Source organism: Bison bison, unplaced genomic scaffold (genome assembly GCF_000754665.1).
Source record: "Bison bison bison isolate TAMUID 2011002044 unplaced genomic scaffold, Bison_UMD1.0 scf7180017864289, whole genome shotgun sequence".
NCBI classification, from domain to species: Eukaryota; Metazoa; Chordata; class Mammalia; order Artiodactyla; family Bovidae; genus Bison; species Bison bison.
In genome coordinates, this window is record NW_011494861.1 from 3,540,209 (window position 1) to 3,567,247 (window position 27,039).

Below are 27,039 nucleotides of genomic sequence, written 5' to 3' on the forward strand. Positions count from 1 at the left end.
GGTTCCCAACTTCAGCTGCACTGTTAGGATCACCCGGGAAACCTCTGAAAGGCCAATGCCAGCCCATACCCTCACTACACCTCCAAAGAACCAAATCACAATGCTTGAGAGCCAGGTAGAGGTATTTTTAAAAAGATACCCAGGTGATTCCAAGGTACGGCAAAGCTGGGATCCACTGACCTAGAGGATAATGACCACGATTCTTTCTGATTCTCGCTCCAAGGGTCTTCCTCTTCCTGCCTCAGATTACTGCCCTTTCTCTCCTGCTGCACAAGCACCAATAATGGCACAGAATAAAACTATTGTCTGTCATAATGGAGGCTTTTGTCTTTCGACCCAGAAGAACATTTTGTTGATATCTGACACTAAAAGCTCCGCACTGAAACATTAAGCTAATTCAAACCACAACAGATAAGCCAACAATTCCAGGAGGGAACATTTACATAACACAGTGATAATTCATGTGAACTGAAAGATTTCGTCACTGAACTCAAATCATCAGATGATTCTACTTCCTTTTATGTGCCACAGACAGAACAATGTATGAGGACTCATAGAATTTCGTGGGAACCTGAGTAACATGTGCAGTGGGAAGAACACTGACATAAATTCATTCAAAATTATTTTTCAGACCACGACTTCCTGCCTCACTTTCTATTCACCCAGCGCTGTGTTTAATGTTTAGCCTCTTAGCTCAGGTTTGATTTTCTGAAATAGAGAAATACACTTCTATGTTCACATTGACCTTGGTGTAATATCTGATTGTGTTGCCGTGGTCTTGATTTTTGTAGTAGATAATGAGCACTTTTGAAATGTGGTGCTGGAGAAGACTCTCTTGAGAGTCCCTTGGACTGCAAGATCAAACCAGTCAATCTTAAAGGAAATGAGTCCTGAATATTCATCGGAAAGACTGATGCTGAAGCTGAAACTCCACTACTTTGGCCACCTGATGTGAAGAGCTGAATCACTGGAAAAGACCCCGATGCTGGGAAAGATTGAAGGCAGGAGAAGGGGCCAACAGAGGATAAGATGGTTGGATGGCATCACTGACTCGATGGACATAAGTTTGAGCAAGCTCAGGGAGTTGATGATGGACAGGGAAGCCTGGCGTTCTGCAGTCCACGGGGTCGCAGAGTCGGACACGACTGAGCGACTGAACTGAGCACTGTGTGGAAAGGCGCCTTGTCTCATGGGCTCCTGTGTCCCCTGGCTGGCACCATGGGGGCCCTCAGGAAGCAACGGATTAATGGCAAGATGAAATCAAGTCAGTAGAATGAGTAAAAGAACAGAAGCAGCAAAACACATTAATTTAAACAAGGCCTTAATTTATACAAGGTTGTATTTATTCCCAGAGTTAACTGATTTCATGTTTTGATATTTTTCCTTCATACTTTCAGAATGAAAATTATTCAGTAAGGCTTCAAAGTACTTTTCTCACAAAATTTTAAAGAAGTGAATTCAGAGAAGAAAAGAGCCTCTTATTTTCTTTCTGGTGGTAATGTTTTCATGACAGTGGAGACCCTTGGTTAGAATCCAGCCGCAAGTTCTGTCCACAATTTACGCTTGCTCTAAGTGTCTGCAGGAGCTGAGAAGATCTGGGTTTTTCAAGTAAAGTCTGAAAGGAAGTGCACAGCCTCAGAAAATAGGGAAGATGAACAAGAGAAATCACTCAGTGATTTTCTGTACATAAATATAAAATTGTATTTCTTTTCTTAGTTTAACTCTTTTCAGTTGCATTTGTCTTAGTTCCTTTCTTTGGTCCTAATTAGCAAAATTTCATCCCAAATACATTATGCTCATTGCTAGGACAATCAGAAGGGTATCACCAATGATTACTGTCTTCGTAAGCTACAGAGTAAGGTGAAGTACATTCAAATGCCTGTATCACTGACTCCTGTCTAGGACTCCGATGGTCCAATAGGTACCATGCTGCTAACTGTCTTTACAGATGCATCTCATTGCCCAGCAAACACTATGCATGGCCAATACAATGCTTTCACATTTTACATTTGAAAACAAGGTTGATTGTGGACCTGGAAGAGAAGTGTACATTAAAATCATTTGGAAGAAAAACATCAACTGAATGGGTTACAAGAAAAAGAACAAAGTTTTACCATGAGGGGGTATTTAAAGTAGTCACTATCGAGGGAGCACTCTTTGGCAGCAAGAGCCAGGCCTTGTAAAATGGGGATAAAGATCTACAAGACAAAAAGAAAAAAAAAAATTATAAATATAAGTTTAAGAAAATGCATGTCAAATAAAGTACCAAATCTGCAAGTCTAGGCATTTGCACAGCTTCCCCAAAGAAAGGCTGTTTTGCATAGAAAGGAGCCTAGAATCTAGCCACAGGGTGGTGTTTTGTCTTTTTGCAAGCCTGAGCTTAAAGTAATACAGCTGAATCCTCCAGAAGAAACAGGTTTTGGTGAACCCTAAACCTCTGACAAGACTCCCCACGATTTAATAGAAACTCACAAATTTGGAGTTTGCTGTAGGACTCTGCAGGGCTCCTTGCTCCAATCAACTAAACGCTGCACATCTCAGCAACGCATATGTTTCCAATTACCAAGCATCTACAGCCTATAAAGAAACTGGACTCAATGTTCCAGCATTTTCTCAACTCTGTCAACATTTTAAGAATTTTTTTGTTGCTATCCCCATATCTACATTTAATTCTTTCCACCTTTCCTTGTTTATTATGAAAAGAACAAGAAAAACAGACCAACAATGGCTATTATCTCAACTTTAATTATGTAGAATAAAAACATGGTTGGTAAATGTTGAAATTAAAAAAGAAAACTGTATTAGAATGCCTTAATTCCATAAAAGGTGTAACTGATACAGTAACCTGATGTCGGAATGTAAGGGCACTGAAATCTGAATGTTTTAAGTTCATCATTAATACGAGGGCACAGGGACACCCTGCAGAATCTGCTCAGCACGGCCCGTCTTTAAATTTCACAGTACACTCACTGAGCAGCACATGCAGGGAGCTGATCTGGATTCACAATAACATTAAGCTGAAAATGTTGTAAACAACAGCTGACAGGCTGAATATCAAGGAACCAAAAAAGTGAGTGTTCTAAAAAGCAACCAGAAAAACTTGAAAAATGCTCTTTCCTACCAATTTCATTCCGTTGTCTGGAGCACCTGTGTCATTTAAGAAGCACAGTATTAAAAAAGGTGCCCTGTGTTCCAAAGTGTCTTGAGATAGCAACACATCTCTTGGAGATCGACACTCTAGTTCTTGCAACTCAAACAATCAGGGTAGAAGCAATGTGCTTTCCTAAGTGAGCTAAAAATGGACACGTAATGCTGAGGTGGAGGGGTGGGAAATACCAAAGAAATAAAGGAAAAAACCAAACAATAGTTCTCGAATCACCAAAAATAAATTTCACTATCGATCATCTAGAAAAAAATCTCTTTTTTTCCCCAGGAATGCTATTAAGTAAAACTTGGGCTCAATTTACAACTACCAGACAAAATATTACTAAACATAATATTTTTTCAAATATCAAACAGAATGTCTGTGTGACTTAACTATTTTAAGTAATTCTATTTTCAAATAAATACCTCCCAGCACTGATAAAAAATGCTCCAAGTGTTCATCACCAATTCTAAATTCTAGCTACTGTTTATTTATGTTTATCTGTGAACATCTCAAACATTAAAGGCAGAATGAAATTTCAATCCAAAGATTTAATAACTCAGATCTACCACAATCTCAAGACAAAAAGGTAAAATGCTGTTTTTCAGGTCAGCAACTCCACTGGAGTCATCCTGGAGGAAAAACAAATGGTGACAGAGAAGACAAGACAAGAGATCAGAATTCTGTGGTTAAAAATAAACAGGTGTGCGGTGACTGCATAACACTGAGAAGGTACTAAATGCCACGGAATGGGGCACTTTAATGGTTGACTTTATATTATGTGAATTTCACCTCAACTAAAAAAAAAGAGGTCATTTCATAGCTTCTATGTAAGTTTCTTTATGAATAAAATAGCATAAGGTACCTCTTTTAGTTGATCCCTGGGCTACCAGTTAAAGCTACTCTGGATTCTTCAAACGATGTCTTTTCAAGTAAAAGTATTCTAATTTATGCATATTACACATAAAGCATAATGCAGCACTTAAACGTTCCAATACAGCTATGTATTTTCATCAAGAGTTCTCTTAACTTTCTAGAGGAGGAAATCTCATTATAATGCCTGAAATATTCCTATAAGTCAGTAAGACCATCATCTAAGATGTTGTTGTTCAGTCACTAAGTTGCATATGCAGGTGATAAATTCCAAATATGGAGCATGCAACACCGACTAGGAATTTCACTGCTGGATTCTTCTTTTACTAGTATTTTGAAAACAAACTTCCTTAGAATTCAAAGGCTTTAAAATGAATAGTTACAAATAATATTAGGTATAAAAAAAGGCAAAAAAGAATCATATCGTTTATAGCTATTGTCTCTCTTATTCCTTCTAGAAGCAAAAAAAAAAATCACCAAACAGTAAACTGTAAGAAAGTCATAAACACCCTTTCATCAAGGGAAACAGCTCTGTGCAAGTTGCTATGGCAAAGTGCTTACTTTACAACACAGGCCACAGGCCCGTAATCAACATTCATGCCAAAGTTGCACCTTGGAAAAAACCTTTGAGACTAAGTTTACTGAAGTGAAGTGAAGTGAAAGTCGCTCAGTCATGTCCGACTCTTTGCGACCCCATGGAGTCCATGGAATTCTCCAGGCCAGAATACTGGAGTGGGTGAGCTGCTCCCTTCTCCAAGGGATAGTCCCAATCCAGGTCTCACGCATTACAGGAGGATTCTTTACCAGCTAAGCCACCAGGGAAAAAACCTTTGAGACTAAGTTTATTAGCTATTATTATTATTATTATTAAAGCTTTATTATTAAATATTGCATATCTTCATTTCCACTTGACTTTACACAGTGGGATACCAAAAAACGTATGGATACTTAATGAATGAAGTAATCCGTAAGATCTGAGATATCATTCCCAGTCCAATAACAATAAGACATTCTATGTGACATGTGGATGGCCGCTGAGCTAATCAGCTAAATCAGCTAGGCCTCTGATTTATTTAATATTAATCTTTTTTGTAAATTCAGAGAATTAATTTTTAACACTACTTCAGCACATCATGTCTTATACTATCTCTTGGTAGTGTTTTAAAAGCTTGAAATCAGAGATAGGACCTTATATTTCTTCTAATCTCCTAAAGCACTTAGCACAGACTGTGTTTAAAATATCTTGATGCTTGACTGATGAGTTGAAATGGACACATGATTTGGACAATGCAGCTGTCAATCTGATCTCAAGGCAGGAACCGCGGGAGCACTTTCTGAGCAAATAACGTGTATATGTTCAAATTCTGGAACCCAAAATTTCAATATACGGTGTCTCTAGAAATCTACCTTGGCAGAAAAGCTTCTAAGCCAAATGTTTCAATAGTGAATACACAAAACCTACCTGCTTGAACACTTCTTCATCCTGGTGAGTAGTTCTCACCAGCTCCTGGATGAAGCCATATGGGAGGTTCCTACACAACATGTACGGCACGAGGAAGGACGGCTGCTGCAGGGACCTGCGGATCCAGAAGGTCAAGGGCTCTGATGAATCAACTCATCACCCAGTAACTACAGGACACACAAAATGCCATGCGGCTGACAATCACAGGTCAAGCTTCAGATCTCCCAAACAGGCCACACAATAGTCAATAGCTGAGGCAAAAGATCACCCTTCTTACTGTTAAAACAATAACGTTGTGGACTCTTCAGTGAGAAGTTATAGAAAGTTTCAAAGAATGCATCTTTTTCTCCAAACATCCCTTTAAGAATAAAGCACTAGAAAAACCAAAGTACTGTATGTCTCTTTTATTTATTTATGCTTCATCCAATTGGGGGGGGGGGGAAGATTAGCAGTAGCTGAAGACTTTCTTAAGCTCTTATTAACTCTAACCATGGAGATAGTGTTTTTAGTACATGTGTATCTTTTTTCCTTTTTTCTGACACATTTCAAAAATGGTTATGATACAGAAAATAATACAAGGTGATCCAGAATGAATAAATACTGCAACTTTGCCAATTTTCCTTCAGATATTTTTCATAAGAGAAATGAAATACAGAAATACTCTTTTATTAAACTTGAAACTTTATGGGATCCTCCAAACAAAAATTAATAATGTAGGACATTGTGGGTGATCCCTATATTACCTATTCCACCACCATTCTTTATTGCTGGATAACAGAAATTGATTGTATGACACATGGAAAGTGAGGCTCTGTACTTTTTTTCCAAGCATCTGTACTGCTTTCAAGCAGCTGCTTTTAAACTAAGTGAGTTCTCAATAAAGCACACGAAATGTTTTATTTTCATAGTATCTTAGAGAAATAAAGGGACCTCAGAGACCATCTCGTCAACCGCTCATTTCCCAGATGAGGAAGTGAGCTAGGCAATGTGGTGCACCATGGCTGGACAGCCTGGGTCCACAGGAGAGGCCCTCTCCCTGCAAACAGCAAGCACGCACTGGTTGCTCATACCTTGGCTGTGTGAGGGACCCCTGGAGTACTAATGCAGTGTGGGATATGCACTGTGAGCGGATGTTGCTCAGAAGTTGGCTGACTGCTGGCTGGCTGCACATCTGCAAAGACAGGTCGGGGTGAGGACTACAAAGACAAACAAAATAATCCCACGCAGTTGAGAACTGACAAGAGAGTCAGAAGAGATGGACGTGCAGGAAAAGGCATCTTCTTCTCTTCCTTTATTGATGATGAACAAACTAGATTAACTGCATCATTCAAGCATACTGCCTCTGCTAAAACCTACAGTTAGAGAAGAAGCAGAGGCTTGAGGTGACCATGCAGGGATTACAAAAACTAGCCCACTCTCTTTGCTTTTGCTAAGGTTAAGTGCAAAAAACTGCAAGAGGCCCTTCACAAATATGAACTAACATGTAGAGAACTGGATTAATTTCTAATGGAAAACCAGAACTAGAAATGAATGAGGAAGGAGGGGAGATAAACTGGGAGACTGGGATTGACATATACACACCATACGTAAAATAGATAGTAGTAAGGACCTACTGTATAGCACAGGGAACTCTACATAATACTCTGTAATGACTTACATGGGAAAAGAATCAAAAAAGAGTGGATATACGTGTATGTATAACTGGTTCACTTTGCTGTACACCTGAAACTAACACAACATTGTAAATCAACTATGAAAGTGAAAGTGTTAGGTGCTCAGTCGTATCCAACTCTGTGACTCCATGGACTATAGCCCACCAGGCTCCTCTGTCCATAGGGATTCTCCAGGCAAGAATACTGGAGTGGGTTGCCATGCCCTCCTCTAGGGGATCCTCCCCACCCAGGGCTTGAACCTGGGTCTCCAGGATTATAGACAGAATCTTTACTGTCTGAGCCGCTATATGTCACTGAAAATTTAAAGAAAAAAAAGAATGAAAATCAAACAGGATTGAAATGAGATATTCATTCAGAATGAAACAGTAGAAAAAGTGTAGCTTTCTGAGTTTAAACCAGCTTCTCAATTTATGTGACTCTGGACAATTAAAGGTATCCCCCTCTTTTTCAAAGTTCACTTTATGCTGCTTCACTTTTAGGGAAGACCAACAGTAGTTATGTATTAGATCCCTCTGAAGTGCAATGAAAAAAAAATAATACTTATATTACACCAGCCTAATGAACAACTGTGAAAACCTAAGTCCATGGAGACCTAGCAAAGTGTGTGATGGTTGACAGGAACTCTATAAATGTTTTATTATGATTACAACAGACTATGAGAAGTTATCATAGTGTTAAGTCATTGGTGATAGTAGCATTTGGCCCTGTCACGTCTTCCCTCCACTAGGACATGAGCTCCAGAAGCGCTGGGATCTTCATCTGTTTGGTTCATTAATCCAGCCCGGCTTCTACTGTAGTGCCCGACCTATGAGATGCTCAGTAAGCACTGTACTGATTGAATAAGTGAATCTAATTAGGGGCTTAGAAAACAATTATTTATCCAATATATACCCAGCTTTTGTGGGTTTTAAGTGAATCTATTTCATATTACCTTTGGTGCTTTTTTTTCCTCTATTCCAACTCGGTCAAAACACTCGATGAGGTAGTTCAGCATGTCTGTCTCCTTGCACGTTTCAATGGTGAAATGGTCGCTGTAGGAATCCCAAGTACTTGCCCCACCAGAGGCTCCCAGACTTTGGAGAAAAGAAAAGGGATGGTTTTGATCTGCTCTCAGTAAACCACATGACAGAGCTCGCAATGCTGTAGCAGAAAGCTTGTTAGGGTCCCCGCACCCAGGACAAAGCACAGACCCCATGCGGCTGCACCTGGAGCTGACTGCTGGCTTCAGCTGCTCCAAGTCCAACAACAGAGATTTTTAGGAAACATTTTATTGACGTAAGAAGAAAGTCTGTCCAGAAATCCAGCATCTCATCTTCTCAGGAACAGCACCTTACAAAACCAGGAGGACTAAGAACTGGTACTAAGCACCAGGAATGTGAAGGGATACCACACATATGTAAATCCAACTGGCCAACTGTGCTCGGGCTGACTTGCAGGTTAAAGCCAGCCTGTGCTGTTAGGCAAGCAAAGTCTTTAGGAGTGAAGTTACAAGGGACTGACAAAACACCCCTCCCTCCTTCCTAATGTCTAGCATACATCTCAAAGCCTTAAAGCAGCATTTGGCAGCAGGACCAGAACTTAGGAAAACTGTCCAGTTAGAAGGAGACGTGAAAATATTTGTTATCAATACAAATTTTCCAAAACGTTTAGTGAAAGGGACAAAGTAGTATTAGTCAAAACAAAACAAAATCCTTGTGCTAGGAGTATCCAAACTTGCATTCTATCCCCAGCTCTATTGCGTACTTGTTACCTGAACCCAGAACTTCCATCTCACCTGCACTGAGGTTAAGTGAAATCATGTGGAGGTGCTCTGTCAAATACAGACAGGATACAATGGGAGGGGCCTGTTTCTATTAAAACTATTCTCTGAGACCACTATCATGAGGGTTGCTGCTGCTGCTGCTGCTGCTGCTGCTACTAAGTCGCTTCAGTCGTGTCCGACTCTGTGCGAGCCCACAGACGGCAGCCCATCAGGCTCCCCCATCCCTGGGATTCTCCAGGCAAGAACACTGGAGTGGGTTGCCATTTCCTTCTCCAATGCATGAAAGTGAAAAGTGAAAGTGAAGTTGCTCAGTCGTGTCCGACTCCTAGTGACCCCATGGACTGCAGCCTACCAGGCTCTTCTGTCCTTGGGATTTTCCAGGCAAGAGTACGCAGTGGGCTGCCATTGCCTTCTCAGTATCATGAGGGTTAGGTGTTAGGAAATCAAAGTTTAGATCGATTATCAGTAGGTCAAATACCAAATGTGATGTTCAACTCACAAATTTGATAGACATAAAAGACACAAAAAGATTAACCATGGCATAAGAAGAGGCCAGAAATTTTGAAATGAAAAGATATAAATTTAACAACAGCAACAACAAAAAATTACATGTGAAACATGATAAAGAATCTTTGGAATGGTATTGGAATATTTCATTAAAAAAAGATGAAAACAGGTGGTCCAGTGTTAAAGAATTCTCCTGCCAATTCAGGGGACATTGGTTCAATCTCTAGTCCAGGAAGATTCCACACGCCAAGGGGCAACTTGAGCTATGCGCCACAAGTACTGAAGCCCACACACTCTAGAGCCCATGCTTGGTAACAAGAGAAGCCAGTGCAATGAGAAGGCCAGAGCACCCCAACAAAGGGTAGCCCCCGCTCACCACAACTAGAGAAAGCTCAACCATAGCAATGAAGACCGGGCACAGCCAAAAATTCAATAACTAAGTAATTAAAAAGATGAAAACAATGCCAAGGCTTTAAATCCAAGGCTCTCAGGCCAGAGACTTGTAAATCTTCAACTTACTTCCTACACAAGTCTAACAGAGGGACGGGAGGACACGAGGTTGAGAAGCAGCCAGTACCCTCCTGACTGGGCAGATAAGGGACCCACCCTTAAAGTGCTACACCAGAGACAAAGATGGGCAGTCCAGGGTGGGAAACATCAAAAAAAAACCCCAAAACAATTAATTCTTGTGCTTTCACATCAGTTAGAGATACACTTCATGAATTACTGTAAGATTTGGCATCTGTTCATTGGCCAGACAACAGAAAGATGAGGACAGTAATAAAGCAAAGCAAAAAAAAAAAAAATCTAACAAAACAAGAAAAACCCAACCCATAAATAACAAGAAGTATGGTGAAACCGCAAAAGGAGAAAGGGGGGAAAAATACTTGGTCTTTCCTGCAGCCATCTCGCTCTCAAGCTACCTGCCATCCTTCCCTCTTCCATCTGAGGTTTGTGACTCTATTCCCTGCACTTTTCAAAGATGAAATTTGCTGATACAAGTTTCTACATACAGTTTGCTATACACAGTTTGCCATATACAATTAAGGTTCATCTTCCTTTGAGAAGCGCTCACAGAAGTAATGAAAATAGACCTTCCTCATGTTGAAAATGAAATATTTAAATATTTCCCTGATAATAAGCTCCATCTTTCTCACATGTTTACATTTCTGAAATGGAAAGCATCTTATATTTGATGTCAACAGGTCCTTGCCGTTTGCAACAAGCCAGTCTAATGCAGTGCCCTTGATCAACAGTGGGAGTCAGCATGCATTGATGGTGGCTGCTGACGGAAACTGGGCTCCATTCTTAGCCAACACACTCCCTTTCATTTTAACTTAGACTTGAACACCTCAAAGTCAACCAAAATGCCTTTGCAAACATTTTGCAAAGACATGAAAAGACATGACGATGTGTGCAGAGGACTGCCAGCCAAGACAAAGAAAGACATTCAGAACGTATCAGAGAATTTTCAAAGCTGAAAGAGGTTGATGTATGTTGTGATCATCTGTCAGGCACCAAATAACACTTCCAGGGGACTTTCAAGAGAAGAGAAAGAAAGAAATGAAACAAGGGTTTAATCAAATAGTAAACACAGAGTAAAACCCAGTATTCGTCAATGTTTCCAAACTATGAGATCAGTCTTAGGATGTTGAAGTAGATCATGAGCAAGGTGGTCGGTCAGTCTCACCAGTGCTGGGCATGACTGCCAGTGGTCAAAACTGGTTTACAGGGGTCTCTAGATTTGAATTCAGAGAACTGAACTCAGGTTCTAAATGTGATCCTGAAGGAAAAAGGTGTGTACAGTTTAAACACATTAAATTTATGCTATCAATAGACATTTTTAAAAAATGTTTTAACCCAGAGGGATGGTATGGGGAGGGAGGAGGGAGGAGGGTTCAGGATGGGGAACACATGTATACCTGTGGCGGATTCATTTTGATATTTGGCAAAACTAATACAATTTTGTAAAGTTTAAAAATAAAATAAAATAAAAAAACCCAGTTATTTCATTTTTTCTCTAAAAATGTTGCTACAAAATTCATGATGCCTTTACAACTATGACATGTGGAATATGACACTGGAAATCTGTCATGTTTAAGTTCTAAGAGTATCTAGAAAATTATACCTCCTTCTGGGAGAATACAGGAACCATTTTCTGATAACTACATCAACAATCCAACTGAATAATTACTTCACATGATGTAAATACAGTGGAATCCTTCTGAAAACACAAGGAAAATATATCTGGAGATTTATATATGCATGAGATCTGTGCAAACTGAATCTCATTTTAAATGTACCAAAAAACCTAGTTTCCTAAAAGGATTCTGTGGCAGTTCCTTTCCTTCTGCGATGGGAATAATCACTCCCTATTTTCTTTTTTAGATGCAGACTTTGGAATGGCATATTTTCTCAATGCAAGGAAAGGGAGCGCTGGGCAGGGATAAGCAATGTAAATCCCCTGAACAAATGTCTGCATTGTTGAAGGTCGTGGGGGCAGCACCTTGATGAAACAGATCAAGACCTTGTTCATGTGGCAACTACATCCTCTATAATGTAGACATTTGTTTAAAAAGTCTTTACTGAGTTTGTTACAACACTGCTTCTGTTTTATGTTTTGGTTTTTTGGTCCCAAGGCATGTGGCATCTTAGCTCCCTGACCAGAGATCAAACTTATACCCCTGCATTGTAAGGCCAAGACTGGACTGCCAGGGAAGTCCCCTGAGGGGAGACAGTTTTTAAAATAATAATATAGAAGTGCTATGAAGAAATGAGTATAGATATCAGAGAGAGGCAGGAAGAGTGTGTGTGTGTGTCTGTACACACAGGAGATGTATGTGTGTGTGTGTATACACAAGAGATGTAGGGTCTTAGGCTTTAGGTCTAACCCTGTGGGAGAAGGGAAATCACTGGAGGCTGGAGGGCAGACGTGTGGAAAGATTCTGACTTATGACCAGTAGAAATAAGAGGAGAAATATCAATATTTTTCACTGTTTGGTAGTTTGTGCTTAGTCACTCAGTTGTGTCCATTTGCTAGTTTACTCTTTTTCTATTCACACAGGCTCATGATGTTCAAGATCTAATCTCCTTCACTGAAATATCTAAGCAATGAAAAAAGAATCCCAATAAACAAAAGAAAAATGTCTTTCTAGTCATCAACTTCCTAGGAAACAATAAGAAAACGTTTCCTCAGAATAATTACTTTATCTTCTTTTTTCCTCTGTTATCTTTATTACAAGACAACTCTCATTTCACTTATTTTCATTCCTTCAAGAAGTAGCTCCTTATAACTCATATAGCTTTTTTCAGAGTACTATGAAACATTCCAGAAGGAATGTTGTTTTTCTTTTATTAATTCTTATCATCACCACTATAAATAATTAATACAGGGCTGTATTTCCCAACTACCTCTCAAAAGATATACAAGCCCTTGACCCCACTGGGCCAGCAGAAGGAGAAACCAATACAATCCCTGTTGACAGCTGTTTCTACAGCACTGACCCTACTGGGTGAGAAGAAGGTGTTAAAATTGCTTACTTCCTAGTAAATAAAATTCTGAGAAGATCAATTAGACAGGGGGAAAGAAAAAGCTCTTTGCTGATCACCCAAATTATTAAGAATTTTTTTGCTACTTCTCGGTTCTGACCCTACGTGCATCCTCACGTTCTTCTCTGTTTGTTTCATGTGTTAAGTATGATTACGCCCTGTCCTTTTACATCCTTTTTGATGTCTATTCAGAATTTATAATTTCTAAAACCTGGACAGATGAGATTTCATTTTAACAGCCAGCAAAGTACCTGCCAACCAACTGGAGTGAAATTTTGTAATTAAGAAGGAAAACGTTGGCACTTTCTTGCCAAGGAAAAGAATACATGTATAAACTCTGGGCAGTGAAATAACTGCTAAGAAATGAGAATAATCCAAGTCCTACTGGGCAAACACGGAGAAGTCAGAGGCAACTTGGTATGCTGGGTGGCATGTGAGATCTGGACTCCAGCTCTGCCTTCTTCTAGTTATAAGACTAACCTCATTGAAGGTTATTGCTGAAGCTGAAGCTCCAATACTTTGGCCATCTGATGTGAAGAGCTGACTCACTGGAAAAGATCCTAACGCTGGGAAAGACTGATGGTAGTAGGAGAAGGGAGTGACAGAGGATGAGATGGTTGGATGGCATCACTGACTCAATGGACATGAGTTTGAGCAAGCTCTGGGAAATGGTAAAGAACAGGGAGGCCTGGCGTGCTGCACTCCATGGGGTCACAAAGAGTCGGGCATGACTGAGCGACTGAACAACAACCTTCCTGAACCTGCCCACATTTCCTTGCAGTAACTAGAGGCCCTGCTGTGAGGATAAGAGGAATAACATATGCACACGGCTGACAGAGCACCTGGGACGTGATGCTCAACAACTATTCGCAGCTATGAGTACATAATCAGTAAGTAAGTTTTGTTTCTCCTTGTAGGTGTCAAATCTAGATCTGAGACAAGGCTGGATGTTAGAAGTCTAGAGAGGAATTAGATAAAGCACCATGTAATCTGATATCTTTGTTAGAGAAAGCTGGAATTAAATAAGCAAGGGAGAGACAGTATTTCCCCCACAGATAACTTACAGTAAAACAGAAAACAAAGCACTTTTACCATGTATAGGAATTGACTCCTAACAAGGATGGCTGCTGCACTAGTATGATCATGGGAGAAGATGTCTGTGCACGCATGCTCAGTCGTGTCTGACTCTGCAGCCCCATGGACTGTAACCCACCAGGCTCCTCTGTCCATGGGATTTCCCAGGCAAGAATACTGGAGTGGGCTGCCATCTCCTCCTTCAGGGATCTCCCTGACCCAAGTATCGAATCCAAGGCTCCTGCAACTCTTGCACTGCAGGTGGATTTTTTACTGTTGAGTCATCTACATGAAAAAGACACTTCTACCTTTGGGAAATTTACTTGAGAGATAGTGATACAACATTCGACCTAATACAAATATTAACCTTCCTGAATCAATATTCAACCCTGTGCCAATATCCCTCTCTCTCTTTATAGACTTCTCTGATGATTCTCCTGAACACTGTCGAGTTGAATATAGTGTACCGCACCCCTACCACCATCTCTATTTATAGCCTGGAGTTATTTCTGAATACTGCTGGGCACAAATACCAACTCAGTCCAGAGGAAACTTCAATTTAAGAGCAAAATTGTAAGACGATGAGTCAGAGGCTTAGCGAGAAGGTGCTATTATATTTTTTTGCTCAAAGTCACCTAGAAGGTCCAAGCCATCTTTTTCACTCTGTTTTCAGGGGTGAAACTTCAGCAATATTGTGAGCTCTGTTTTAGCCTCTGCAGCCATTCCTCAGGCTAGGCTGTCTAAACAAACAGGGTCTGGCTTCACTGGGATCAGGGAAGCGAAGTGACTGATTAGCAAAATTTAAGATTAGCAGTGAAGAGTGCTTCCCTGGTGGTTCAATGATAAAGAATTCGCCTGCCAATGCAGGTGACATGGGTTCAATCCCTGGTCCAGGAAGAGCCCACATGCTGAACAGCAACTAAGCCCCTGTGCAACCGCTATTAAGCCTGTGCTCTAGAGCCTGGAAGCTGCAACTACTGAAGCCCTCTCGCCCTAGAGCCCGTGCTCCGCAATAAGAGAAGCCACCACAGTGAGAAGCCTGAGCATCGCAACTAGAGAGCAGCCCCTATTTGCTGCCAACTACTGAAAAGCTGATCTGAAGCAAACAAAGACCCAGCACAGCCAAAAAATAAAGATTAGAAGTCAAAGCAGAATCACAGTTATAAAAGAGAGAATATGACCCCATGTGCTCTTCAACAGGCGGCCTGGAGTGAGCTGAGAGGGACACATACACACATACACAAGTCCCAGCCCCTGTGCCATTCCTAAAAAGCAGCAATCCATGCAACTGTACAGAAGAAAACACGCCTCCCAGAGTACATGTTGTGTACATCTGGTAGCCCGCAAGAACACTCTCCTAATAAAATAAATGAAGGGTCTTCTTTTAGATCTTAGGGCAGGTGAACTTGATGTCTACTCTGTTGTTCATGTTCTTGACAAATGATTATACGTTAAGTTGTTCTCCAAGCTTGCCAGGCAACAACTATGAAAATGTGCCACCTGACCCTCATGAGAAGGTCCTAATGCTTGAGTACATGTGGAGTTTCTCACATCTGGACTCACCAGGGCACCTCTTTTGACTCTACCCTGTATGGATTCAGAGCACGCCTCTAATTAGGACTTACAAACGTTAGTTCCTAAGCACCTAGGCACATGCAGAGGTAAGACTCCACTCCTCTGATACCTGGACCCAAACTGGACACAAGAAAACTCATCACCACCACCACCACCTTCATCATCACCATCATCACCATCATCATCATCTTCTTCATCTTCGTCACTACTGTCCCCAGAAAGTGCGAGGAAGAGGAAGGAGAAAGGACTGTCGTACATACTACCGTAACAAAAGCAAAAAAAGTCATCAGGGAACAAAGGAAAATGAGGAGGAGGAAAGCTTTTACAACCGCTGGCTTTTTAATTAAATCGTAGGCTACAAGTTTTGTCTACTGATATGCAGAAAAATAATTCACCTAAGTAAAAGGCCAGGCAACACTTGACGGGAAGGAGGGCAGTGAATTAATGGAGTTTGGGTACTGCTTCTTTTTAAGGGGCTGAGAAGAAAGTGTCAAGGCATGACTACTGGCCAGAGGTAAGGTATCTGCTCACTCGACCGCTTGGTCTGGCTGTATCTCAACTATGATCGGTAACAGTACACAAAGTGGGAAAGTGGTTCTGTGAGCCCCAGCTCTCAAACATCAGCTGCCACAGTCTCCGAAATTCATCTGTTAGGATGAATGATATGTGCCCTTGATTTTGAAAACTGAGTGACTTCTTATTTTTCAGGAGGAAAAGTGGAGGCGAAGAAAGGGCCTCATAATTGAGCAACCCATACTTTCTGATGTGACAGAACCCTGGCAGAGCAGGGACTCGGGGCACAAGCCTACCCAACTAATTAGACACATGGGTTAACAGCCCCAAACAGAGAAACACAGGTAACTGAGGTCAGCGTCACATGACAGTTCTTCCAAACTGTGTTAACCTCCTTTCCCTGCACTGCAAACACGCACCCGCCTCTCCTACTGCGTAAATAAATACCTAGGAGAGTTCCTTAGGGAGGAGGGCCGTCTGCTGGGGGCACTCCCACCGGGGGAGGCGGAGAGTAAAGGTGGTCCTGTGCCAGGGGGTCTCTGTCGGGAGGAGCTGGTGGGCACGGCTTGAGGGCTACTGGCCAGGGCGGACAGGCCTGGGGAGCTAGACAGGATGGAGGTGCCCGAGGATCGAGAGGCAGGAGCAGATGTAGACCCCGAGGGGTGGGTGACAGTGTAGGGCCGGTACCGCGGAGACGAGGGCTGGCTTCCCGCAGGCGTCCCCGCAGGGCCAGGCGGACAGAGGGAAGAAGCGGGAGGCACAGCCGCCTGGCTGGCTGCCCGGGAGGGGGAGGCCAGAGGCGGACTCATCATTGGCACAGAGCTCCAGACACTGGTATTGGGAGCTGGGCTAGTCTCATAGAGGCTAAATGATTTGAGAAAGGGAGGAAAGAAGAGAAAATTGAAGAAACGCTTGAGATAAATAACTAAAATGGAAAATAACATGTTTTTAAAGAACTGTATAATTACAACCTCATATCTCTAAGCATTCCAGTATACAGATCTTTTAGAGACTCATCGAAATAACTGTAATCTAACTGCCATGCTGATTTAGAAGCCAGACTTACAATACGAGAAAGCTTTCTTTCCAAAGAACATACTCTATACAGCTATTTGTTTCTAAAATTTAATTTACCAACAGCCTAACCATGGAAAGTCAAAGAGACCCATCTGGAAAAGACCATATCTCCTAAGTGAGTCAATCACACCCCCAAACATAAGACATGCCATAATCTGCATGATGCAGGCCCCTGAATGAAGGCTCCTTTCTCCTACGTACTTCATGGCTATTTTACCACCAGTGAGATGTGCAGAAAGAACCACACTGACCTAGATAAAGAGCTGGCCCCGAAGGAACCCAGGTTGCAGAACATGGGGCTCGTTCCTGGGTTGGAGCCGGTGGTCAGCATGAGGTTTCTGTCTGGTGACCGAGCTGTCGCTGCAATTGGCTGGGAGGTGGCTGTCAGGCTTGCAAACGGGTTTTCATCTCTGGTCTGAGTAGACATCATTAGCACTTCCATTAAAATCTGGCCAATCAAGTCCTTAAAATCAGAGAACACTGTTGGAAAGGCAGAATAAAGAGGAGGTTATACATGGGTATTCATACTCACAGTCCTTGAATAAGCCAGCATAAGCCAGAGATGTGCAATGTGCTATTTTGGACTGGATTCTCGAGTAATAAAAGCCGCCAGTAGGAAATGTGGGGAAATCCAAATAAGGTCTGGAGTAACAGTAATATCTTAGTTCTGACAAGTATAATATGATTATGGAAGATGTTGACATTAGGGAAAACTGAGTCATGTGTATATAGGAACTACCTGCACTCCCTCTATAATTTTTCTGTAAATCTAAAATGTTTTCAAACAGAAAGCTTATTAAAAAAAAAAAAATTTTGCAGCCCAGTCTATGAGAGTCACTGCTGATATATATTAACCATAGAAAGAAGCTACTCCCAACTACAGACGTTAGTTTATCACACTGGAAATATGAAGTAGAAAGTTCAAAGCATTTTATGAAGGGTCTAATATTGAGTTGCCACCTGCCTTTCTGGAGCAGATTCTGTTCTCTAGCCTCCTCCTTATTCTTTGCAGCTCTTGATTGTTACAGGTCTTTTGTTGTTATTCAGTCACTAAGTTGTGTCTGACTCTTTTAGGACCCCATGGACTGCAGCCCACCAGGATCCTCTGTCCACGGGATTTCTCAGGCAAGAATGCTGGAATGGGTTGCCATTTCCTTCTCCAGGGGATCTTCCCAACCTAGGGATTGAACCAGAGTCTCCTGCATTGGCAGGTGGGTTCTTTACCACTTAAGCCACCAGGAAAGCCCATTTTGAATATCACTCAATAAATAAAATGTCTAACCCATGTAAATCTTACCTGATTTGTTACTAAAAATTACCAGATTTGAGAATCTTAAGATTTACAATAATAAGTGGCAGGATTTTGAAACTCATGATTGCTAAGCTCAATTCTACAGTCACAATTAAGAAGAAGAACCCAGTAAAATCAGAAATAAACTATCCATCTACCTGGAATACAAGAGACATTTTTTTTGTTTGCCGTGGAAGATAGGCAGCAGGGAAAAGGAAATGCAATCTCCTTGAAGTTCATTCACTCATTTAAAGTATATCTACTGAGGGATTATGAAGTGGAGGCGCTGTGAATACATGGGGGAGCAAAACAGACCCACCATCAAGGAGGCTGTATTCACGTGAAATGCAAAAGACGACTCCAGTGAACTTCCCTTCCATTTTCTGTACTCCAAAGCAGGGGTCCCCATACCACGGACAGATATATGGTCTGTGGCCTCTTAGGAACCGGGCTGTACAGCAGGGGGTGTGCAATAGACAGTGAGTGAAGCTTCATCTGTATTTACAGCTATTCCCATCACTCGCATTACCACCTTAGCCCTGCCTCTTGTCAGATCAGCAGAAGCATAATAAACGTAATTTGCTTGAATGGTCCCAAAACCATCCCCGCAACTTCATCTGTGGAAATACTGTCTCCCATGAAACCAGTCCCTGGTATCAAAAAGGCTGGGAACCAGTGTCTAGAAGACTGCTATAGAGAAGAATGAAGAGTGCCCTGCGATGCTGGTCTCTTGCTAAGTTTTATTACTTTAAGTGTGGCTTAGTATAGCCTCTTAAAATACAAACCTATAAACACTGCAAAACATCAGTGTGTTTTAGTTTGCTAAAGCAATTTAACCAAGAACATTTACTCCACTGTCTAGGCATGACCCGGGAGGCACTTACAAAAGGTACTGGTCACCCTCTCACGATACCTGCAGACCACCCAGCATGCTCCTGCCCAGAGTATAAGATGCCCTAATGCTCTCTCTAAGCACCTTTCTTATTGCAAAGGAAAAAACGTCAGCCCTGAGACAATGGAGACTATTAACTGATACACAGTTTTCCTTTGGAGAAATCATTAAAAAAAAAAATTTATCAATAAGTGGAAAGTAGACAAACAGCAAAGTCTTCATCAAGAAGTATCCCTGTAATCAGAAATACAACCACAGAGCAAGACAAGGTATGTCGACAGCAGAGAAAGACAAAAGAGTTCATGTTCTATTTTTCTACGAAGGGCTCTGAAATTGAGACAATTGAGCCCGATTCCTACCTTCTTTTGGGTTCTGCTTAAACTGTGCAGAAAGAGAAGAAAGGAAGATCACATCCCTGTCCCGGTCCTTCCAGGAGACACGGAAAATCTTACAGACCAGCTGTAAGGCCTGCTCTTCAGACACTTCAGAACCTGATGAAGGCTCCTTTTAGGGAAGAAGATTTGGGGGTTAATTTCAAGCAGTAGGAGGTTTGAGTTAGGCTTTAACAGAAATACCTAATTCTGATTTAATTCATTTACAAATAAGGATATTTTAGAAATGCAGACAACTATACACCCACTGATTAAAGGAAAAATAAACTTGTTACTATGACTTCAAAGTTATAACCTGTGGGTCTCATGAGCTTATAACACAATATATGGCAGGGAATACAAAACAGCAGGACTGGTATCAGGAATTGCCAAGGAAGACATGTGATGAAGGATGCATCATTTATTTCCCATTTATTATTCCCATTATTCCCATTTATTTCCTTTTCTGAATGCTAAAAGATCAGGTTGACATTTTAGGTATATAACCGATTTTTCTCTAGGAATTTTTCCAGATTTTAATGTTTCTCACTATTTTTCACCACAGATAGAAATAACATCTATAAAGAACTTTGTAAGATTCAAACACTACAAAATAAAGCACTGCATCACTAAGAGGCTATAGTCCAACTTCTAATAATGCTGCTGAACACTAATAACTTACTAAACACAAAGGGTTGCAATTATCTATGCCAGTTCTATACCATGATACATAAACACAAAAACCAAAAATGTCTATTTTTAAATATAGGGAACTAAAGCTCAGAAGGTAACAAAATAAAAAAGCCTCCTGTTTCCATTCATTCTTGCTTTAATTCCTGATCATCTTCCTCAGAATGATGACTTACTTGCTTAAGCAATTAAAAATCAACAGAAAAAATTCAAATAAGCTCTAAGTTCATTGCTATCATTTACTGATAAAAAATGCACCTGAAACAAAGATAACTGAAGGACTTTTATTAGTTGAAAGGACTAAGCTATACTTCCACTAATAAGGGTGATCAAGGCTACCCATATTTTTTCAAAAGAAAAAACAAAAAAAAATCACCTAAATAGGACCTGCTGGTTTGGCATGGCCCTCTCTAACAGACTTTTACAGATACAAGACATGAAGCAGTGCTTATTTATACTGTGCACATGAGTACGTGCTTAGTCATCGGATCATGTCCAACTCTTTGGGACCCCATGGTCTGTAGCCCGCCAGGATCCTCTGTCCATGGAATTTTCCAGGCAACCATACTAGAGTGGAGCAGGTTGCCATTTCCTGCTCCAGGGGATATCTCCGACCCAGGGATCGAACCCACGTCTCTTGTGTCTCCGGTATTGGCAGGTGAATTCTTTACCCCCGGGCCACCTGGGATGGTTATTAACCGTATCTAAAAACAGAAGCAAGGCCTTCATCTCTTACCAACCTTATCGCTGAGGCTCCTTTTTTCTCTTCGGTCATTTTCATCAACCTCCATATTTTCGATTCCTGAATCCACATCCACCTGGGACATGCTTTAAGTATAAAAGACAATCAGTCTTTTACCTTTGATAAACCCACCCCAATATCATAGCTGCTGGCTGAGGAAGTTATCGTTTTTTCTTTTTTCTTTTTGGCTGTATCGCAAGGCTTGCAGGATCCTATTTCCCCAACCAGGGATCGAACCCAGGCTCTCAGCAGTGAAAGCACCGAGCCCTACCACTGGACCGCCAGGGAGTTCCCTGAGGAAAAGTTCTAAAATATCAATCAAGATCAGTCAGGAAAGTTAAATAATAAAGATTCATCTTTTTTCTCAATAATTTTTAAGAGCTCTTCATATACTAGGCTATAAACATTCCATCTATCATACTTACTGAAAGTATTTTTCCCAAGTGGTCATTTCCTTAGGCTCACTTTCAAAAACAAAAATTAGAAAATGTATAGAAAACAAATTTTCTATACATATTATATTTAAATGATACACAATCAAGCAGAGCCTGATTGCAAAATCTAGTTAAGTACATATATTACTTTTCCTCACATTAAATAATTGTCCTAGCATCATTTATTGAAAGGACCATTCTTTTTACAGTAATATGAAATCATTTATGTCATATGTCCAGTTGTCATACCATGTCCAGCTGTGTGCAGGTCTCTTTCTGGATACTAATTTCCACCCCATTAGACAATCTGTCTGTCCCTAAGCCATACTCACTACAACTTCACTAATAAGCCTTGGTATATGCTAGGTCAATGCCTCCACCTTGTTCTTTTACCTCAAAAGAGTGTTGGCCATTCTTGGTCCTGTGCTCTTCTACACATACTTAATGATCATCTCGACAGGTTCCTATAAAATACTGTTGCGGTTTTGACTCGAGCTTTACTGACTCTAAAGATCAAATGGGGTAGAAATGACATCTTTATGCTATGGATATATCCTTGGACAAGGGTGTTTCTCCAAGTATCTAAGGTTTTTTTTCAATAAACTTTTCTAATTTTCTCCATAAGTCTTTCACTTCTTTTGGTAAATTTATCTCTAGGCACCATATATTTTAAAATAAAATTGTGACTGGTACCTTTTAAAAAACTAAAATTTCTTATTTTTTGTTGCTTGTACGTAGTAATGTTAATTAATTTTAGATATAAACCTCTCATAAGCTATTTGTTTACTTATGCATTGGACTTCCTAGGTTGATAATCATTTTATCTCCAAATAGTAACTTTCGTTTCTTGCACTACAATCCTAACTTCAATTACTGCATTGGGTAGGGTCCCACGTTGAACAGAAGCAGAAATAGCAGTCTTCTGTGCTCGTATTTCTGACTTTAAAGAGAATGTTTCTAATTTCTCACCACTGAGTACGAGGGTTGTTGTAGTTATTTCAGTAGATGTCCTTTATGGTAGTCAGAATAAGAGGCTACAGTGTAATAACACATACACTCTGCAATCTTAGAGGCTTAACACTATAAGGGTTTATTTCTTGCTTACGCAAAGTCTGATGAGAGTGAAGCATCCTTACTCCATCTTTAATCTATGCCATCTGCAATACACAGCCTCCAAGGTCACTGGAGCAAGAAAAGAGAGGGATGGAGGAGGAACATCGGCTCAACTGCCTTCACCCAAGGTGACACATGTCACTTCAAGTCTACGGGACAGACCTAGTTACTCAGCCCCAATCTAACTGCAAAGGAGACTGGACATTCAGGGGAGCATGTGGAATACTTGGTGAACTCTGTCTGTGCCCTACAGTTTAAGGATGCATCTTTCTATCTCCTGTTTGCTAGGATTTTTATCTTGAATCAATATTGAGCTTTTCTATTTAATATACAATGAGGTGGATTATATTTATAGACTTTCTCATGTTAAAACACCCTTACATTCCTAAGATAAACCTAAGTTGGTCATGCTATATTATTTTTTTAAACTAATCTTTTAATGGAATTATCTATACAGAAATGTGCACAGATGGTATGTGTTTGGCTGAATAAAGTTTCACTAAAGAAACATACTAATGTAATCAGCACCCAGATCAAGCAACAGAATATTTCCAGCACCCCAAAGGTCCCCCCTATGACCCTTTCAATCACAACCATGCTAACCCACAGTAACCACCATTCTGGCACCCAGACCCAGAGATGTTTTACCTGCTTTCTATGTGATGCACTATTTGATTTGCCAATATCTTCAGATTTTTGCAAATATGTTTATAACCATGCAATTTTTACCAATTTTATTGATTACTATGTAATTAATTTTCTTCTTTGATACCAGTATTGTCTGGTTTTGTATATGAAGGTAGTATGAGCCTCATAAACGGACTTGGCAAGTTTAAAGATTATCTAAAAAATGTGTGCAAAGTTGGGATGGTGGGAGTACCCACAAGATCATATAAGCAAGGTGCTTTCTTGGGAAAAACTGTAAAATACTGATTCGATTTAACTTTTTTTTTCATTATTCAGATTCTCTCTTTCTTTCTAAGCCAATTTTGGGAGAATTGTGATCTTCGAGGAATCTGATTTTATCCAGATTTTCAAACTGATTTGCATCCTGCATATTTACATTTTCACAGAGTTCTCTTTTTCAGTAACAAGCATTACTGAGTACCCATCCTAGGCAGGCACTGTTCTAGTATTTGAGATGCCAACAGACGAGAGACCAAAAAAATTTCCTGTGCCATGGAGCTTCCATTCCAGTTAAAGGGAGAAAGATAATAAATAAAATAAGCAAAGCACAGAGTATATGATAAATGCTATATAAAAATTAAAGGAAAAATAGCAAGGAAAAGGTAATTGAGAAGGCAGGGCTCTCCCATTTAAATGGGGTCACTTCATTGAAATACTACCTAGGCAAAAATAGGAAGGAGGTAAGCCATGGACCAGAGAAGGCAATGGGACCCCACTCCAGTACTCTTGCTTGGAAAAATCCCATGGACGGAGGAGCCTGGTAGGCTGCAGTCCATGGGGTCACTAAGAGTCGGACACGACTGAGCGACTTCACTTTCATTTTTCACTTTCATGCATTGGAGAAGGAAATGGCAACCCACTCCAGTGTTCTTGCCTGGAGAATCCCAGGGACAGGGGAGCCTGGTGAGCTGCCATTTAAGGGGTCGCATAGAGCTGGACACGACTGAAGCGACTTAGCAGCAGCAGCAAGCCATGCACATATCCAAGGGAAACATATTCCAAGAAACGGGGTTTAATTCCAAGTATTTACTTATATTCTTTTTTCTTCTTTAGTATTATATATATATATCTCTCTCTTCATATTCTCTTCCAAGGACCCCATTAACTGTGACACACAAATGATGGTATATAATATTTGTTATCGTTCAGTTCAGATTTCCATCATGATTTCTTTTTTGACCTGTATTTAGAAGCATGCTGTTTTTTTTTTAATTTCCAGATTTATGATTTTTTTTAACCCACCCTACATGAATTATCTAACCTAACATCAGAAAACATTATCAATATGATTCTGACTCCTGAACCCTTCTGGTTGATGGGTATCAGAAAAAAACGTGTATTCTCCAATTGTAGACTGCAAAGCTCGGTATCCTTCATTAGATCAAGCTTGTTAGCTGTGTTACTTAATTTGTCCATATGCTTACTGCTATTCATTCTCTTTGCTCTACTGATGGCTGAAAGAGATATGTTAAAAATCTCCCATTATATTAGGTATTTGTCAATTTCCTCTAGTTCTATCAAGATTTGCTTTACTATATGTTATTATATTACTAAGTACATATAAATGTTTTGAACTGTTATATCCTGCTGGTAAACTAAACATTTATCATTATATAGTGCTTACTTCTAATAATATTTTGTAACTTAAAGTCTAATTTATTAATACATTTATCCCTATTTTGTTTAGTATTTGCCTAGTATATTTTCCCCTTTCTTTCAGTTTCATGCTAGTGTTTCAGGTATACCTTCAGTAAACAAAAAGAAAGCTAGCTTCTATTTTGTTTTTAATCCAACCTATGACTTTTCATTGTGACTTACGGTGATTATTGACATTTTCATTTCTTTTATAACCATCTTATTTTGTGCTGTTTGCCTCTTTAAAAATTTGTGTTTCTTTCTTCCTTTTCTTTGAATTGACTTAAATTCCCTCCCCTCCCCAACCTTGTTTCATATTTTCCCTTTACTGCTTTGAAAATACACTCTTTCTATTTCTTCAGTGGTTATTCTTGAAATTTCATGAACTATTCTTAACTCAAGAGTCTAAGAGCTTGCCATTAACTTTACCCCTCTCCCAAGTAGACAATCACTCCCCTTCCGGCTTTATCTGCTATTGCTATTCTGTTGCTAGTGTGTTAAGATCGGATTATTTACTTCTCTCTCCCTCTATTATTTCATACACTGTTATTACTGTCTTAAACCATCAGTGTTCAGATTTAGCACATATTTATTATTTTTCTTAACTCATCTTTCCTCCCTGCATCTCAGACATTAGTCTTGAGTTCATTTTCATTTTTTTTTGAGAAAAACGTTTTTTTTTTTTTTCTTGAAGTATAGTTGGTACATAGTATTATGTAAATTACAGGTGTACCATGTAGTGATTTCCAAGCTTTAAAGGTTATACTACATTTAGTTATTATAGAATATTTGCTGTATTCCCCGTGCTGTACAATATATCCTAGTAGCTTTTTCAAAAATTAATTTTTGTTAGAGTATAGTTGCTTTACAATGTTGTATTAGTTTCTACTGCACAGCAAAGTGAATCAGCCATACACATTTTCCTTCTTAAATGCATCTGTTAAAATTTGGGGTCTTCTTGTGGCAGACCATCAGTTGTTCACATTTGTTTTTTAAATCTATAAATATCTTTATTTCTCCTCTGCTCTTAAAAGATAGTTTCACAAATATACATAGTTTCCAGCTGACAGTTACTTTCTCTCAGCACTTAACACTGATTCCATAGTCCTCTGCCCTCCATCACTGAGATATATAACTATCGTCCTTTCGTAGATAATCTCTCGTTTCTCTTGGCTGCTTTAAATGTCTTTGTCTTTGGTTTTCTGCAAGTTAACTATAAAATGTCTAGATGCAAATTTCCTTTTATTTACCTTGCTCATAAGTTATAGGGCTTCCTGAACCTGAAGATTCATATATTGATCAACTCTAGACAAATCCTCAGCCGTTTATCATTTTGATAATGGCTTTCAAATCAGCAGAGGAAAAAACAATGGAACAAGGAGAGAAGTGAGAAATCTCCCAGTGTGCCTGCCCTCTCTTTTTGATACTTCTAGTAGCTATATACTAAATTTGTGTCCTCTTGTCCTCTGTATTTCTAAACACCCTTCATATTTTTCATCTCTCTTTCTCTTTGTGGTACACTCTAGGTAAGTTCTTCAGCTCTATCACTCCATTTGTTAATTTTCTCTTTAGTTATCTTAACCCACTGTGTATTACTATCTTCTCATTTTTAGAAATTCTATTCAGTTCTTTTCCAAATATGCTTGGTTGTTTTTATAGTTGCTGGCCTCTTATTCACATTTTCAATACTTTTTAAAATTTAGTTAAACATACAGATTTTAAGTTCTGTATATGACAATTCCAAAACCCCGATGAGTCTAGGTGAATAATTCTATTGTTACTGATTCTACAGACTCTTACATGAGGGGGCTTTTTTCGAGTATGCTTTTTTTTTCTTTAAAATGAAACAAGTAAAGTGTTTATTAGGAGGAGAAAGACTACATGTGGATAGACACATGGGCAGACTCGAGACAGAGAGTCGCTGAGTGTGCTTTAATTTTTGACCATGAGTTCATATTTCTTGGAAATTTTTCT

At 39.9% G+C, this 27,039-nt stretch overlaps 1 protein-coding gene across 2 annotated transcripts in view; it reads right to left on the reverse strand.

The window, feature by feature from the left end:
• Positions 1-27,039, reverse strand: part of UBE4B (ubiquitination factor E4B) — a 121,493-nt gene that overhangs the window by 40,445 nt on the left and 54,009 nt on the right. Inside the window, exons 4-12 of one of the 2 annotated variants that reach the window (XM_010849915.1) lie at positions 21,195-21,282; positions 19,753-19,897; positions 17,462-17,690; positions 16,581-16,997; positions 15,730-15,879; positions 8,085-8,226; positions 6,551-6,651; positions 5,481-5,595; positions 2,115-2,198 (exon numbers count right to left, since the gene is read on the reverse strand). In XM_010849915.1, the coding sequence (XP_010848217.1) occupies positions 2,115-2,198; positions 5,481-5,595; positions 6,551-6,651; positions 8,085-8,226; positions 15,730-15,879; positions 16,581-16,997; positions 17,462-17,690; positions 19,753-19,897; positions 21,195-21,282 (1,471 nt within the window). The remainder of the gene's footprint in view (positions 1-2,114; positions 2,199-5,480; positions 5,596-6,550; positions 6,652-8,084; positions 8,227-15,729; positions 15,880-16,580; positions 16,998-17,461; positions 17,691-19,752; positions 19,898-21,194; positions 21,283-27,039) is intronic. The other variant, XM_010849916.1, reaches the window with a different exon arrangement.